Source organism: Lipotes vexillifer, unplaced genomic scaffold, assembly GCF_000442215.2.
Source record: "Lipotes vexillifer unplaced genomic scaffold, Lipotes_vexillifer_v1.1 scaffold1145, whole genome shotgun sequence".
NCBI classification, from domain to species: Eukaryota; Metazoa; Chordata; class Mammalia; order Artiodactyla; family Lipotidae; genus Lipotes; species Lipotes vexillifer.
This window is the reverse complement of record NW_006778097.1, coordinates 248,210-265,753: the sequence shown is the minus strand read 5'-3', so window position 1 is coordinate 265,753 and position 17,544 is coordinate 248,210. Positions and strand designations below refer to the sequence as shown.

The window sequence follows — 17,544 nt, the reverse complement described above, 5'->3', positions numbered from 1 at the left end:
CAGTTAAGGAGAAGTGGTATATGGGACACCTGAAGGTCAACAGACTCTATGACTTTGAACTTCTCCCTTTAGTTCCTCTTCTGTAAAAGAGATACCTTACAGTGGCTGTATGGTCACCAAATAGGAACTACATGTGACATTACTTATCTTTTACCTTTATACAAAAAGTGTGGTCACTGATTCATGCGGTGAGGTCCACCCTGTTATCCAAGTTTTGCACGTTGAGAATTTCTTCCAACTATAGGATAATGATTGATATGTGGAATACTAAAGAATATTTAAGAATGGGGGGAAAGAACCTACCATGTGATAATTTTTTAAAATGGGACATGAAATAAATGGTTTGCTCCTGGTTTGTTGGTTTGTTTGTTGTGTTTGTTTTAAATAACCTAGAGAGTACATTGAAAATAAGATTAGAAGAAAAGCATCGGCATTTGCTCAGATCTATTATGAGTCCCCGGATGTGGGAGATGGGCAGTGAGACCACAGGAGTGAACGAGACAGAGGCCCTGCTCACATGGACCTCCACTCTAGTGCTGCCTGTGTTCGCAGTGCTTTTCGCTGGCTAGTGGGATCCTTTAAAACACACATGCCACTCTTACAATTAAAACAAGTTTGTACTCTTGTTCATTTTTAACTTGGTAACTTGTCTTAGATTCAATACCTCTTTTTTTGATATCCCAGAAAATGCAAGAGGATCATTAGTGTGTTTGTGGTGACATAGAGTTAGAAATTGGATGCCTAGAGACAAAACCCCACAGCCTGTTATACTACTGAGGGTCAGTATATTGGCCTCAGTTCTGCCTTCCTATAAAATAGTGATGACACCTTTCCTCCGTAAGTGTAAGGTTTTAATGAGACTTAGTAATAAGCCCTGTCTGTGTTTTGCCTCTTAAACATATAAAGACTACTAAATACTGAGAGGTTATTAAATTCTAGTGACTTTAATATTTATTTTTTTTCTCTCTTCAAATAACTGCCTTTCTTCCACTTAATATGTCCCATATAACATTTAAGTCAGAACTGTTCCTTCCCGAATAAAAAGTTTGTTTCTTAAACCATGTCAGCCTAGGAGCAGTTTCTACCAGGGAGAGCAGTGATACCGGCAGAGAAAAAATAAGAAGGTGTAAAAGGGGCTCTTGTTTTATCATTTACTCCAAAAAGCTGGAAAGTAGCCAGCTGTTTGTTGGTTTTGAGAAAAAGACATTTAGAGAGTACAAGCTTCTGTGGACCCACCAGCATAAGTAACTGGCGCAGATTCAGTTACCCATTGCTTTTTGTCTTTTATAAAAAGGTGATGGTGAGCTAAATAATTTTAAAGCATACAAGATAAGTAAGCTAACTGGAGTCAGTTCCCGACAGTTCTGGTCATGTAACGGGTGTGACTGAGTCCTAAAAGAGTAAAGGGTGAACCTTGATTGAAACACAGATCCTAGACCAACCTTTTGGAGGTAATTGCAGTTCTGTGAGTGATTTGCTTGGTAACTCAGATAAATCTGCTTCCCCCTCTATCCAGTATCTCATTCGCCATTTGAAACTTAGGAAGAACGCTGGCTTAGGAAAAGCTTAGCCAGAACAGTGCTTTGAAAATAATGAAATTATCATGGACTTTGAATTAACCTATTTGTTTTTGTGTTTTCTAGTTATTAAAGAGAGTGTACGGGAGTTTTTTGGTAAATCCAGAATCAGGTATGTAGTAATGTGAGCAGCTGTGGGATGACATAGAAAGAGACCTGTCCTTTTTTGTGCTATGCTTTTTTTAGCCAAAGGATTTCGTTTAAATGTTAATTCATCTTACAAATATTTTGCATGAGTTCAGTTCCCACTTCAACTCTCTCCGTAAAAATAGCTTTTAAGGGGCTTTGCATTGTCCAATAATGGTACACATTATTGTTATAGTCACACAGAGAATTGATGTATGCCATTTTTAACATTTACTGGATAAGGCCTAATGACTCTCCCTTAATGTTTCAGCCAGAGGGCCACCTTTGTTTGCCCATGATGGTTAAAATGCCTTTTGAGAAGACTAAGCAAACATTGAGTCTCCCTCCCAGCCCCTAGTAACACCTTTGTCTGTACACTGTACATTTGGAGAAGGAAAAGCAATATTCACAAGTATTCTTACAGTTTCAAGTAACAAAAATTTCAGCCCCTTTCATCTGTTCTTCTGATCCGTGATCTCTGCCTCCTTCATGGCCAGAGGTATTGGAAAGCACCATGGCCATCCTTGATTAGAACAGCTATGTTACACAGCTTTAAAGGAAGTTTAAAGTAGAAAAAAATAAACAGTATTTTTATCCCTATGATTAAGTGGTAGTTTCAAATTCTGAGGTGTCTAGCCGGGGCCGCATAGTCAGGACCAAGTTGTAAGACTGTTTTTGAACATAATATTTGTTACTCAAATCCTGTGACTGTGGTACCTTGACTAACAAATCCTTCTAAAAAGGAAGGTGTGTCTGTCTCTTTTAACAAGTTACTTTAAAAACAACAGGGCTTCCCTGGTGGTGCAGTGGTAGAGAGTCCGCCTGCCAATGCAGGGGACACGGCACGGGTTCTTGCCCCGGTCCGGAAAGATCCCACATGCCGCGGAGCAGCTAGGCCCGTGAGCCATGGCCACTGAGCCTGCGCGTCCAGAGCCTGTGCTCCACAACGGGAGAGGCCACAACAGTGAGAGGCCCGCGTACCACAAAAAAACAACAACAACATGACACCACCTCACCATTCCCATTAGAATACCTTCCTGTGACTCTTATATGCTGCTTTGGAAACAAAATATCTAATAAAGAAAAAGCGCCTTTGGAATGTAACTTGCTACTAGGAGTATTTATGGATGAGAGCTTTGCACTCCTAAAGAATACTGAAATGTGTTAATCCCCAAATTGATGGTCCAAATGTATCTCAGAAATAAAAGCCAAAAGATAAATAACACTGTAGGCTTTAAGAGGAATCGAGGAATTTCAGAAAGAAAGAAAAAAAACTATAGCAGAAAAAGCATAAAGGAATTCTCGGACATGCTTGTCACCGCTCAGATCCTAAACTCTATCAGAACAAGCAAAGCAGAGTATAACTCGGAGAGCTTATGTTTCTGTGTCTGGGCCTTTCCTTCCACTTTCTGTGCTAAAGCACATGCTACCAAATTGCAGACCTTGTGTTCAGACAAGTGCAAAGTATAAAAAGATGTGAAGGTAGCATGTCTCTTCCTCTTTTTCTATGGGTTTATCTAGGCAAGTTTGGAAAACTCAGCAGGGCATATACTAGATTTTTACTTTTCTTCAGTATGTTCTGTTCATCATGTCAGAAGCCGTACTTAAGTCTGGCTTCAGTTATAGTTTTATTTAGTTTGTTTTATTTGGCTTCTTAAAAATAGCAAACCTCAAGTTTAAATATTTTCTTTTTTAAAATCTAATCTTGTGGTCTATTTATCTGGTTTTCAGGCATCCAAAATGGAATGGTGATTGGTATTATTTAATATTGGAGTGCCAAAAATGTGCTAAGCACTATCTAGAACAGAGATTTAGATAGCCAGCCAGTGCTCAGTGAGGATAGATCCAACAAAAAACACAGACCCCAGGAATGCTTTTGGGAAAAAATTAAATAGTGACAAAGTATAAAGGTCTAAGATACTTGGAAATGTGAAATCTATACAGTTCTGGCAAAATTATTCCACTCAGTTGTCTAGAATATGAAATGATCCTCGGTGATGTACAGATACTCTTGCAGAATCATCTATAGGCTTTTGGGCAGGTATTATTTGGCTGGATTATAAAATAAAGCATCCCAGCCTTGTTGGAATTTGTGCTGGACACACTATAAAGGAGGCAGAATAGTGTAGTGGTCAGTACACTCGGACTTCAGTCTCTGTTCTGCCCCATTTATTGATGACCTGCTATGTTCCAGGCACTTTAAATACTGTGTGTTCTTTTAATTCTCCCAGCAGCCTCCCCCAACTCACCACCCTTTTTTTTAACAGATGCAGGAATTGTAGAAGTTAGGCAATTTGTCCAAGGCCAGAAGTGTCAACTCCAGGATTTGGACCCAGTTTTTGTTCAGCTCAAAAAAGAGTTGCCTCCACCTTTATATCATGCTGCATTTGGCCTGGCACTTTGCTTCTTTGAACCTCTTTTTTCCTCTAAAATGAGAATAACCATATTCTGGCCTACCTATTTTAAAGAATTCTTTTTCTTTTTTTTAATTAATTTATTTATTTTATTTTTGGCTGTGTGGGGTCTTCGTTGCTGCACGCAGGCTTTCTCTAGTTGTGGTGAGAGGGGGCTACTCTTTGTTGCAGTGTGCGGGCTTCTCATTGGGGTGGCTTCTCTTGTGGAGCATGGGCTCTAGGCGCGCGGGCTTCAGTAGTTGCAACACGCAGGCTCAGTAGTTGTGGCTTGTGGGCTGTAGAGTGCAGGCTCAGTAGTTGTGGCGCACAGGCTTAGTTGCTCTGCGGCATGTGAGATCTTCTCGGACCAGGACTCGAACCTGTGTCCCCTGCACTGGCAGGCGGATTCTTAACCACTGCGCCACCAGGGAAGTCCCCAAAGAATTCTTATGGAGATCAAATGAAGTCAAATATTTTAAAACACCTTGAAAATTTTACAGGGTACACAAATCTATTGGGGAGGTATATGTACCCTTTTTTTTTTTCCTTTTTAGGTTTTTTCCCCTACCTCTATCCTCAGGGTTTGTGATGGCATGTAAGCGGGTATATTTTATTATCAAAAAGCAACCCAACTGCTGGCCATGTTGGCACTTGGCATGTTAAACCTCAGAGGAAAATATGTAACTCATATTATAGCTTGATAGCATCTTCAGCCCCCTTCACAGCTGTGTCTGGAACATTAAATTTCTAATGAAAGTTCCAGGATTATGACTTCCTCCCATTCCTTATTTGTAATCAGTCATCTTTGATTATTGATTCAAATTTTTGCATAGTATCTGTTAATTAGCTATATATATATATTTACAGTAATTCTGCAAGAATTAAGATTTTTTTATTTCATCTCATTTGCCCTTTGAAGTAAATGGGAATGGACAGCTTTCTACCTGGGTTAAAAGTATAGACATTGAGACAAAATAAAATGTCATTAGAACCTGTAAAGTTTTTTTTAATATAATTGTTGGGTGTTTTTTTTCCTTCTCCAGGATACAATGTCTCTTTGCTATATGACCTTGAAAATCTGCCTGCATCCAAGGATTCCATCGTGCATCAGGCTGGCATGTTGAAACGAAACTGTTTTGCCTCTGTCTTTGAGAAATATTTCCAGTTCCAAGAAGAGGGCAAGGAAGGAGAGAACAGGGCAGTTATCCATTATAGGGATGATGAGACCATGTGAGTATAGAATTTGGTCCTGAAGCCTGGTGTGGCTGTCACGCATGCTTACTGAAAGTCATTCGGCTAAGTCAAACCTTAAACTCTATTGTGTGAATACCCCGAGTGTCTTTCTCATAAAATTTTTTAACCCAGGATGTAAGTGTTGCGGGGGAAAGGCCACTTCTTGTCTCCAGATACTGAAAGTTGGCAAAAGATGAAAAGAGAATCCAGTGCTTTCCTTGGATCATCTACATGCTATGAGTCTCATAGTATATAAAGAAATACATTCTTTAAAGTGGAATTCTGAGAATCACTAACTCTACATTCCATGTCAGAGCATGTAGACAAGTTAATAACATCCACTTTGGGTGATTTTCATCTCTTGCCTCACATAGGGCATGCATTTATTATACTGACTTTGTTGGCCATAAATACTTAGTCTCACTGGCACACCTCGTTTTATGAATTAACAGATTCGTGACTTTACCCTCCTGCTTCACTTGTAGAGCAATTTCTTGACAAAACCCTGTTCTGGTTCTGTACTCACTCATGGGTTTTGTTCCCCTCAGGTATGTTGAGTCTAAAAAGGACAGAGTCACAGTAGTCTTCAGCACAGTGTTTAAGGATGACGACGATGTGGTCATTGGAAAGGTGTTCATGCAGGTATGGAGCAGACATCTTGGGGGGGAGCCATGGCCTGGTGACTTACACCTTGTCATCAAAGCACACCATGAGCATAGAACTGGCAGCTCATTTGATGCTGGAACTTGCTGAAGATTTAATTAAACAGCCCCCATCAAACTCACTGAATGTTTTTTCTTAGTGGATTTAGCCCTTTTGCAGGACTGGACTAGAGGGTGAATTGAAGTATTAAACATACTGACAAAATGACTCAATATTAAGCATCCTTCCTGCCGTGGGGTCTTTAATTTAAAGCTTGGTCACATTTCCTGCCCTCTTATGTTTCCTCAAGTTTCTAGCAAGGTCTACTGGCTTGGCTTAGTCCCAAATAAAGTCTTTTCAGAATGGAATCTAGAGAAAAGTAGTACATAATGTAGTACATTATGTACTACATAAGTAGTACATAATGCATTAATAGGGTAGAGTTGTCGAACTGACAGTGAAGAGAAGGGGCCTGAGTTTGACCGAGGCCCCCACGGAGGGAGTGCATCCCTCAGAAGACGCTCATCTACTAGAAGAGTAACGGGGTTTGGCAGGACATTTTGTAATTGGATTTCTGGTGCGGTTGGACTCAGGTCTGGCACAACACACCCGCTGTGGCTTTGTCATGCTGTCTGCTAACCAGTTGCTGGCTTTAGGATGTGAGAGCTCATTGGTGAAGTGGTATCCTGGCTGGTTTCTTCTGAAATGGCTCAGCATTCAAAATCTAGTACAGTGGTTAAGTTTCAAAACACTTGTAGGTTCATTCTGTTCCTAAGCAGGGTGAAGAGATTTAAGAATTCTGGGACAGAATCTCTTTTGCCAGGTTAGGTTGAAAAACAGTTGTGCTTAATATAGTGAGAATACTTTATGTGTAGCCATTCTAAGTGGCTAGGGAAATCTTCAAAAAGGATATTCTCAGTTTCATCCATCTGTGGTGGTTTTTTTTGTTTTTATAAATTTATTTATTTTTGGCTGTGTTGGGTCTTGGTTGCTGCGCGCGGTCTTTCTGTAGTTGCGGCGAGCGGGGGCTACCCTTCGTTGCCGTGCGCAGGCTTCTCATTGTGGTGGCTTCTCTTGTTGCAGAGCACGGGCTCAGGCATGCAGGCTTCAGTAGTTGTGGCTCTCAGGCTCTGGAGCACAGGCTCAGTAGTTGTGGCGCATGGGTTGAGTTGCTCTGCGGTACGTGGGATCTTCCCGGACCAGGGATTGAACCCACGTCCCCTGCATTGGCAGGTGGATTCTTAACCACTGTGCCACCAGGGAAGCCCATGTAGTGGCTTTTTACGTTTAAGCTAATTAATCAGAAACTAATTTTGTAGTCCCTGTGCAGAAAAATTGGAATACTGACGCAGCATTTGAGAGTACTCAAACTTACGAAAGTGTGTGTGTATGTACATATATATAGATAGATAGATAGATATGTATATCTTGGGTCCTAAATGTAAGCCTCAGGCAGGCATTTCATGTGTTTCTATGCAGAATTGACAGGGGAATTAAACGCAGTAGCTCAGAAATTGGGCTAAATCCAGACTGACAAGCTAATTTTAAAAGCTATGAACTATATATTTAGATTTGGCTGTTTTTTTACCAGTCTTGTTCCATTTTATTCCAGACAACATCTTAACTTATTTTTATACTTTAAGCAGATCTGATCTTGGAGAGTGTACTGGAGATTTGTTCCTTAGGAGAATTTTGTGTGTTCTTTTTTGCATGTGAACTTAAGCGCTCCCTCAAAGTACATGTGGTAGGGCACTTCTAAAAGGAAAAAGAAAGTCTGCATTTTTGCACTGACAGTTTCTCCAGTGAATGATGGGCCTGGCACCATGTGAGAAGGCAGTGCTCAGGAAGCCATCTGCCCTGCCTCCCTCTCCAAACTCGAAGGCTGAGGTAATTTATTTGAAATGACCGTAGAAAGCTGGACTTATTTGGCTGGTTTTCCCCTCCAGAATAAATCATCTGATCATTGTCCTGGGCCTAGTTGTTTTAAATTTCTAGGAGAAGGGAGAACAGTGGATGCCCAGCACAGAGTGTTATGACCTGGGGAGGCTGTTTGAAGTTCCTTGTGGTCACTAGTCTGCTTGCTGTGGGTCTTTGTTTTCTCATGCTGGCATGCACCTCCAACCTGGTCAGAACACAATCCCTGCTTTTGTCATTTGGCAGGCAGACTTAGAGGGATGCTTGTTGCTGCCGTAAGGAAAAAAACAGGGAGTTTCCATTCCCCACTCATAAGGATGTCCTAGTGCTCGGCTTTGGGGCATTATCTTTGTAGGCATATGAGCTGAGCACCAGGGAAAATCTGGTAGATATCCTCATTTCAACGCTTATTACGTGAAAAGCAATAGAAACAATAGTTACTCTTTTGGACATTGGAGTATGGTGAGCTAGGATTTTTTTATATTATTAGATCTTTAAGTTAGTTCAGTAAGTAAGAGAAGTTAAGTGGAAACCACTGGTTTCTCCATGTTCAGAGACAAGACAGAAGCAGTTTGCCTCTTAGGCAATTGTGAAGATGCCCCTTTTGAGGCCCCTTGCTACCTGTCTACATGTGGGGTTGTATCTATAGGATATTTTCCTGAACTGGGAACACTGATTCAAAGTGAGTAATTTTGGAGCGTATTGCCAAACTCTTTTCCATAGAAGTTATGCCATTTTCCCTCCCACCACGAATGCATGAGAGTATCCATTTCCCCAAAGTGTTGAACTTTTGGATTTCTGCCAATCTGACAGGTTAAAAATGCTATCTACTTTTCTTATGAACAAGGTCAAAACATCTTTTTTTATGCTGAAGGCTATTTATTTCTTTTTTCCTGTGAAATGTCTCTTTATGTCCCCTACGCATTTTTCTGTTGGGTTATTGATCTTCTCAATTTCTTCATATGCTAGGGAGATTAGCCCTTTTTCTGTGATAAGAATTGCAAATATTTTTTGCAGTTAGTCGTTAGACTTTGTGAGTTGTTTTTGTTGTTGTTTTGCTTTTTCCCCATGCAGAACTTTATTTTCACGTAGTTAAATTGGTCAACCTCTTATGGCTTCCAGATTTTGAGTCATAGTTGGAAACTCCTTCCCTACTGCAAGGTTATAAAGATGTTTACCTGTATTATTTTCCTAGTGTTTTTATAGTTTCATATTTTACACATAAATCTTATTACCTGTGTGAAGTTTCTCTTGGTACATGGTGTGAAAGGTGGATATATCTTTTTTTCTGAGTGGCTACCCACTGGTCCCAGCAGCAATTATTTAAAAGCCCATGTTTACACTACTGATTTTAAGATGCTACCTTTATCATATACTAAATTTCTTTGTATATTTGGGTTTATTCTAAACTTCCTGTGGTCAATTGTGCTTTGATGGAGGAAAGAAATAGTATTGTGATGTTCAAAAGACATCCCAGGTGGAGGGAGAAAAAAGAGGCAGTATTGCTGATACATATGTAACAAAGACACTAAGGAAAAGAGAGCTGCTGGTTGGTGGGTTGATTGGCTTTTAAGTGTTATGTAAGAGAGAAAACCAAAGAGAAACATGAGATTGCCTAAAGGATAGCCCCAAATCAGAAGTATATTGTTAACCAAGTCTGAAATGTATCACTTTCCATATACAGAACTGTTGAAATGCTGCCAAGTCACCACAGGCTTACAAATACTCCAGCTGGTTGTGAATGCCACGTGTACCAGTGAACTAGAGCCTTCAGGAAGCTTACTAAACACAAGAAAATACTGGCGGGCAGTTATTATCTGTTCTGTTTTCTCCCCCGAGGCTAAAGAGGAAAACTGACAGAAGTTAGAGAACCTCCCAACCCAGTTGCAGAATGAAAGGTGTTTTCTAGAGAAGGGCAGTCTCAGAAGCTTTGCTTTAAGAATTTCCATTTTGAATGATCTTGGATTCTTCCCTCCCTCTCCAAGTATTTTTCTTTTGGGGAACAAAAGTCAAAGAGGAGCTAACCTAACCCAGTGATGTTCATTTATTTCCCACCAACCTTTAGAAGCCACACAGTGAGCTCAGGAGGCAGGGTGGTGAAACAGGCGAGATCCCAGACTGGGCATTAGACCTCCTCAGGTGTTATCCTTCCTCATTTACTGAAGGCTTGCTGATCAGTGTGTATTCTCCTACCTGCAAACGGAAACATAGTCCCTGCTCCTTTACAGTGTCCTGACACTGACACTGAAGTCAGCTAGGGTAGAGGTGCTTTCTTTCATTCAGCAAGCCATGTGCTAGACAGCCTCTCTGAAGGGCAGAGGACTAGATACAGAGATGAATAAAAGCAGGATCCTTGGCTTGAGGAACTTTTACAACCTGGTGGGGAAGCCAGATGCATTAATGAATAGTAAAGTATCACAGTAGAGGTTTGTAGAAAAGACATGGGAACCCTGAGGGGAGAACAGCCAGCTACCCCCAGGCTATTGGAGATAGCCTTATAGAGGAGGTCATATCTGAGCAGCAGTAGAAGGGCGTTGCAGACCAAATGCTATATAACATGCTTTCAGTACACTCATAAAACTCAGAGACCTTGGAAAGCCTTTGGTTCCATCCTTCTGCCATCACTCAGAGAATTTGGATCGTCGGTTTTACTGGCATTGCTGGAAAATCTAGTCCTGTTCTTGCAGATCTTGGTTGAGACAGGGATTCCTTGTATCACTTGTCTATTTACACAAGAATGTATAGATTGGGAAAACTGGAGATGTGGAGATTAGAACATGGAAGGAATGGCCTGGTGTTTTACTTCCTTAGGCAGAAAAATCTGTAGTTTGGTGAGGGTGGATACATTTTGTCAAGGGTGAGCTCTTAACGCAGGGTGGTGGTGATTTCATCCACGGCCATTGTAGAGCAAGTCAAAAGTCGGACTTCCAATTCTCATGTCACACAGTCTCCTTTTCTCAGTGAACACTAAGACAGCTCAACTTCTTTAACATTTTTGTCTTCTCCCAAGAAGGGCTTAAATTCGGTCTAAAGTTCTCATTGATGAATTCTAAACAGTAACGGGGTCTATGTTACCTCAGTGAAACAAGACTTGTGCAAAGGCTCAGAGCCCAGAGAAAGCATAGTATTCATGAAACTGGAACAAGTGGAGGTGGGGTGAGAGGAGGGATGAAAAATTGGTCAGCTCATAAGGGGCTTTGTGTGCAAAGGTTAAATGAGTTAAGACTTCAGCTCGAAGTCTTTTTTTTTTTTTTTTGGCTGCGTGGGGACTACTCTTCGTTGCGGTATGCAGGCTTCTCATTGTGGTGGGTTCTCTTGTTGCAGAACACGGGCTCTAGGCACCGGGCTTCAGTAGTTGCAGCACTCGGGCTCAGTAGTTGCGGCACACGGGCTTAGTTGCTCCGCGGCATGTGGGATCTTCCTGGATCAGGGATTGAACCCACGTCCCCTGCATTGGCAGGCGGATTCTCAACCACTGCACCACCAGGGAAGTCCCCAACTTGAAGCCTTAATCAAGCTAAAGCTTGGGCTCCATTCACCCAGAAATTTTTTTAATTTCCTGAAAAATGTAACCTCTTTTCACGTTAAATCAAAAGAGACTAATAAGCAGTAGTCATTATCCTGAATGTAATCTGGTTCTCCCAGTGCTTTGCAATTTGTTGTCTGTTTAGTCTCAGAAGTAATTTTATCACCTATGTTCTTCCAAAACAAGAGGAAAGGCAAAAGGATTAACAGTGCTTTTCCACACTCATTGAAGATCAGACTTGTTAAGTACTTTGTGATCTCTTCTCTGAATCTGAAGTGCATTGATAGCAGCCAGCACTTGTAATATTTCACATTAGGTGTAGTTTATTTTTAGCCTCTGCTGGTCAGAGGGCTCAGAGGTCACACGCATAGGGCACACCCTGGAGCGTAAGTTGCCGTTCATCTCACACCAGATTCTCTTCTGGTTGCTTTTTGCTTCATCCTTGCAGGAGTTCAAAGAAGGACGCAGAGCCAGCCACACAGCCCCACAGGTCCTCTTTAGCCACAGGGAACCTCCTCTCGAGCTGAAAGACACCGATGCCGCTGTGGGCGACAACATCGGCTACATTACCTTCGGTGAGCAGGGCAGGTTGCCGCGTTTGCGCGCCTTGATGGGTTCATGCTGCAGTTGAAGTGGTTAAGGGGGTTGGGGGCGAAAGCAGGCATATCGATCGTTCCTGTTGCCGCTGCCATGACTGTAGGAGGCCTGCCACGGACGCCCGTACAGGTCGAGTGCTATTTTTATACAGTAATCATTTTCCTTTGTTCCCTGTTTTTCCTAAATCCTAAGGAAAAAAGTGTAGCCTGTGATATCAAGTGTGAGGAGTTAGGGCCATATAAGCATTGCTAAGCAGCTGGGTGGGAATACTGTGTCCTTTGGCGTTTCTTGGTTTTTTTGCTTGTTTAGACCAGAGCTCCAGCCATGATTCACTTACTCCACTTTCCCCCTGAAAAAATTCACATGCTCCCCTGTTAACAGTTGCTTCAGCCTAGTGAGCTGGCTCATCATTATAGCTGACGGTTTAGAACCGCAGCTTGTTCACCCACTGCCCCAGATGCCACTAAAATGTCCCCCTTTCTGGAGTTTTCTTTAATTCACCTCAGTGCTGAAGGTGTACCAGTTTATCGAAGATGAGCGAGTTGATTTACCAGGTTTCATTAAATCTAAGATACATCGTTTTTTCATGTTACTCTCTGAGTTTGGCACACAGCTCACAATTCGCAGCCTGCCACAGTTTAATTTGGCAGCATCTCTCTTTATGGTACCTAAACTGATGGTAAACTTACAGTCATTAGCATCTCAGCACCTCTGCAATGTAGTTATCTCTTGGCCTCGTGCTCTTTTCTCTCGGGGCAAACTGACACAGGGGTCCCACTCTTTCTTATGAGGCATTCCTTTTCATTTCAACAAATCTTTATACTTGAGGATTTTGCTTATGGTGAGACCACTGAGTAGAGTGGGTGCAGAAGATAGAGAGGGCTCCAGGGAGCCAGAAGGAGAGGTGTGCGGGTCGGCCCAGGCGCAGGGCTGAGTGACTGCACAGGGCTTCAGGGGGTTGGCGGCAGGGGGGCCTTTCTCAGCCCCCAGCCAAAGCAGCTTCTCCTGCCCATCCTCATCAAGAGCGCTCAGATCCTTCTCCCTTCCTGTTTGGTTTTCACCACAGACTACATGACCCTCTGTGGATCTAGTTTCTCTGAAGACTTACTCTGCTTCAGCACCAAGGACCTAGGACAGGCAGGCTTTGTTCTCTAATCCTGATTGCTCCACAGTCCACCCAGGTAGCCAGTAGTGTCATCCTCCAGAGAGACTGCTGAGCTGCAGAGGCAGGAGCTCATAGGTGTGTGGCAGAAGGAGTAGATCTCACAGTGCACAGCCAGAGAATCCAGACCTGGAATGAATGCCAGGGCCAAAACCCTTTGCCTGAGGAGCTCTGGTTTTCGACCATGATCGCCTCCATTTGCACTCACTGGCAGGAAACCCTGACAAAGCCCAGGCATAATGAAATGAGTGGACGGTCCTTAAGGAGGGAGAGATGGAGCTGACTGTAGGCTGCTGGTCGTCCCGCCCTTTGGCATTGGTGTTATTAGACCCTGACGCCTTGCCTATCCCCCTCCCCCACCGCCGCCCAGTGCTGTTCCCTCGCCACACCAACGCCAGTGCTCGAGACAACACCATCAACCTGATCCACACGTTCCGGGACTACCTGCACTACCACATCAAGTGCTCAAAGGTGAGTGAGAGCAGCTGCAGCGCCTCAGCGTCCTGTGCTCTGGGTCATTCTCTCCACCAGAGCTGATGCCATAGAAAGTCATCTCTGTAGTCCAGGCTCTTGCTATTGACCTCTTGTAGGTGGTTCTAGAGGCTTCAAGAAATCATGGCCTTTCTCCATCTCTCACTCACCCCTCCCCATAGCAGAGAGGTGAATGTATGCTTCCTTGCATGGCCCTGTGTCAACCCTAGGGTGGATATTCCCAGACCTTCCTGATAATTTCTGCTAATTAGAGCAAAGCTGTCTTTCTAGAAGATGACTCTGCTTCAGTACCCATTGTGTTTGCCTCCAGGCGTATATTCACACACGTATGCGGGCAAAAACATCTGACTTCCTCAAGGTGCTGAATCGTGCACGCCCAGATGCTGAGAAAAAAGAAATGAAAACAATCACGTGAGTCACACCGTCCTGCAGAAGGACCACCTTCCTCTCCTAAGCTCACCAAGAAGGAGGTAGTGGTGTCGGTGGCCCAGGTGTCTGGGCAGTAGCTGCATGTGAGGCAGGCAGGCTTGGGCCTGTAGCTGCCCAGCAGACTAAAGATGGGACACACAGGTTTTCGCTTCTCAGTGGGTTTCCTTGTTTCTACATCTTTATGAGCAAGGAGAGTGGCAGCTAGGATAAAATACAGAGGGACCTTTTTACTGACATCAGCAGTGTTCTCTTTGGGCCTGAGTTGAGGGGCCAGTCTTGTCCTTCTCAGGGTCTTCTTGGAGAAATGAAGTAATTTGCTTAAGGACATTTAGGTGAGTAAATAGGCCTGGAACCACCCCTAAGTGGTCTTTTTCCTGGTCCACTTCGCGGCAGGAATTTTGCATGGAGGGGAAGTTACCTTTATCAGGGATGGAGATGATGAGAGCCCTAAATGGTGTGAGGCTCTACATGCAGGAGGCCAGCATGGTCTGAGGCCTGGGGATTTGGGTCTGTGCCAGGTGCCAGATCTTGGGTCCCCCTCTGGTGAAGTTTAGGCAGTCCTGTTCTCCAGAAAGGGTAATAAGTGCTGATCTGCTGCCTTTTGTGCCCACTGAATTAAAAATCTTGAGGTGAACTAAGCCTACCCACAACCCTCACAGCCAGTGCATTTGCCAACACCCCGTAATCTTCGGGGTAACCTTCAGTCGGTATGGTGTGCCTAGGGCTTCAGGCTCCTTCCCCTGGCTTCTTCTACCAAGCTAGTTTCTGCTGCCATTCAACAGGATGAGAGAGGTGTCTGGCTCTTGCTTGCCTGAGCAGAGGGTTTTTAATCTCAGACATTTATACAGAACAAGTTAAGTCACCCCTGCCTTCTTTAGGCTTTAGAGGCTGCCTGTCTCTTCGTTAGGAAATTGATACCAAAGGCCTTTCTCTGTAATAGCTCCACCCACTGCCCAGAGCCAGCGGAGTGTTCAGCCCACAGCTCAATCCTCTGCTTAGAGAGAGGTGTCCACGTGCCATGGCAGTATCATTCCTTCTACTGTGGCATAGCCACAGTTGCCAGCTTCATGGCATACCCTAAAATAAGCAGAACTCACAAGGTGGGGAGGTAGCAGGATGTGTGCCCTGGGGGATGCACGCTCTCGCTGCCCTGCAGAACCTTGCCTCCGTCCTGGAGTTTACAGGTCCCCCTTTCCCTCTTTGCTTCTCTCACTCACACCACTTTGGTGACCTTGAGTGTGAGGCAGCCAATTTTGTACCACTTTCAGGGCCCAGTGAAGAGACAGGCAGTTCAGTAGAGGCCAGGAGGTGAGCCAGCAGAAGGCAACCTGACCTGGCCAGCCTGTCGCCCACCGAACAGGAAGGCTGGGCATCATGAGCTGCTGTGTCACCGTCAGCCCTGTAACTTCCTTGTCCATTCAGGAGAAGGGCCCACCAGGCGGCCACCACCCAGTGTCTCCCTGCAGGGATTCTCCCCTGCCCTGTTAACACAGCCAGCAGGCGGTCTTGGGGGGTCATTGCAAAGTGAGTACAATGGACAGAGGGCAGGGACAATTCCCTGTCCTGATGGGGGACTGGAAAAAGATGAATCCTTGAAATGAGCAAATTGTCCATAAACCTCCTTCCTGGAACTTACAAGGAACAGCTTTGCTTTTTCTGTCCTGTGACGTCTTTGGCAGAGGTGGGCCCCAGAAAGGAGAAGGGTGGGGTAAACAACTGCATCCACCCTGAAAACCAGATCGTGTTCCCAAGGGTGGGCAGAAGAAGCCAGGACCCCTGCCCTGCTGTGTGAGGTTTCAGAACCCAGAGCAGCATGAAGGCACGTGGCGGGTCTGCTATGCTCAGAAGCCAACCATCAGCACCCCACAGAGCTCTGCCTGAATTGAATACACGTGAGCTTTTTATTGGGGAATGGATAACAAGATATTTTAGTTTCATTTTGGGTTGGATGAGACGTTCAGGGCAGGAAAGTTTTAACCCCTATATTTTTGCCTCAGTTTCCCATAGTTCTCAGCTCTAGCTTCCAGGATGCTTTACCAAATGCACACCCCCTATCTTTGGGAACCAGCCTGTTCCCAAAGTTGGCTATTCTGGGGAAAAACTGGGTGGAACAGGACACCCCAGTTCAGGAACCTTAAGTCAGGCAAGTGTTCTGTATCTGAGTGTAGTCACCACATGACAGCACGAAGCGCCTTTAACCTTGGAAGTTTGGAGGGTTGCTTCTTTGAATTCCTGCCCCCATGGTGAAAGATTTAAGGAACTGCTGTCTGCTAGCCCGAAAAGGTATAAACTGTGTAGGAAGACCCTGAATTCTTTACTCGGAAGAGGATTGAGCCCAGTCTGAAATGCAAATAGGTCTAGGCCATCCAGAAATTGTGGGCAGGTGATTCTCCTGTCTAACTTGGTACATTTACTGTCCTCGTGGGCTGATTAGCACAGGTATTACCTGGTACCCCAAAGTATTCAATAGGGAGGAAGAGATGATGAGACATTTCTGTGAAAGCTGGACCTTAGCCCGTGCCTGGAATTCCTACATACCTCTGCCTGAGGAACCTTACCACCTTGTGTTTGCTGTCTCTTCCGGGACCCCATTTCTAGCCCAGAGCATGGGGTGGACGGAAAGGTGAACAGAAACCAGCCTTCACACTTACTCTCTGCTTTTGAAGGGGGAAGACATTTTCATCCCGCTAACTCTTGGGAACAGGAAGAGGAAGCGGCTGGCAGCTGAAGGCTGGAACACTTGCTACTGGATAATCGTAGCTTTTAATGTTGCACCTCTTCAGGTTCTTAAGGGATTCTCCGTTTTGGTTCCATTTTGTACACGTTTGGAAAATAATCTGCAAAAACGAGCTGTGCTTGCAAGGACTTCATGGTTCCCAAGAATTTTAAAAAAAGGAAAAAAACGAATTCCACTTGATCAACTTAATTCCTTTTCTTTATCTTCCCTCCCTCACTCCCCTTCCCCTCCCCCTCTTTTCCAAGCTGTTTTGCTTTGCAGTATGTTACTGGTAATGAGTTGCAGGATAATGCAGTCTTAACTTGTTTTCTCCTAAGTATTTGAGTTCAGAACTCCTGTATCTAAAGAAACACGGTTGGGGTCATTAATAAAGAAAATCTTTCTATCTTACATGAGAATTCACTGGGTTTCTGGACTGTGAGTCCAAACAAGAGAGGAGGAGGGATGAAGGGTGCACCAGTACTGCCCTTGAACCTGCAAACCTGCACTGGAAAAGCTTAGGTTCTGGAGGCGCCCACACACACACAGCAGCCTCCCTGTACAGGAGAGAATGGCTCACTGGTAAGCTCTTAGTTGGCATTTCTGAGTAAACTTAAACATGCTCACTGTAAAGCTTGGTTACTAAGTCTGTCCGGCTGTGGCCAAGAAGCTTGCAGGACAGTGACAGGCACTTTATAATGTGTTTTCTGGTGAAGTATTTTTTTTTTTTTTTTTTT

At 44.0% G+C, this 17,544-nt stretch overlaps 1 protein-coding gene across 1 annotated transcript in view; it reads left to right on the top strand.

The window, feature by feature from the left end:
- ARPC2 (actin related protein 2/3 complex subunit 2) overlaps positions 1–17,215 on the top strand; it is a 29,468-nt gene extending 12,253 nt beyond the window's left edge. Inside the window, exons 5-11 of the mRNA XM_007451426.1 lie at positions 1,644–1,689; positions 5,140–5,326; positions 5,878–5,971; positions 11,860–11,986; positions 13,541–13,641; positions 13,973–14,073; positions 16,758–17,215. Coding sequence (XP_007451488.1) covers positions 1,644–1,689; positions 5,140–5,326; positions 5,878–5,971; positions 11,860–11,986; positions 13,541–13,641; positions 13,973–14,073; positions 16,758–16,782 — 681 coding nt within the window. The 3' untranslated portion in view covers positions 16,783–17,215. The remainder of the gene's footprint in view (positions 1–1,643; positions 1,690–5,139; positions 5,327–5,877; positions 5,972–11,859; positions 11,987–13,540; positions 13,642–13,972; positions 14,074–16,757) is intronic.
- The last annotated feature ends 329 nt before the right edge of the window (positions 17,216–17,544 follow it).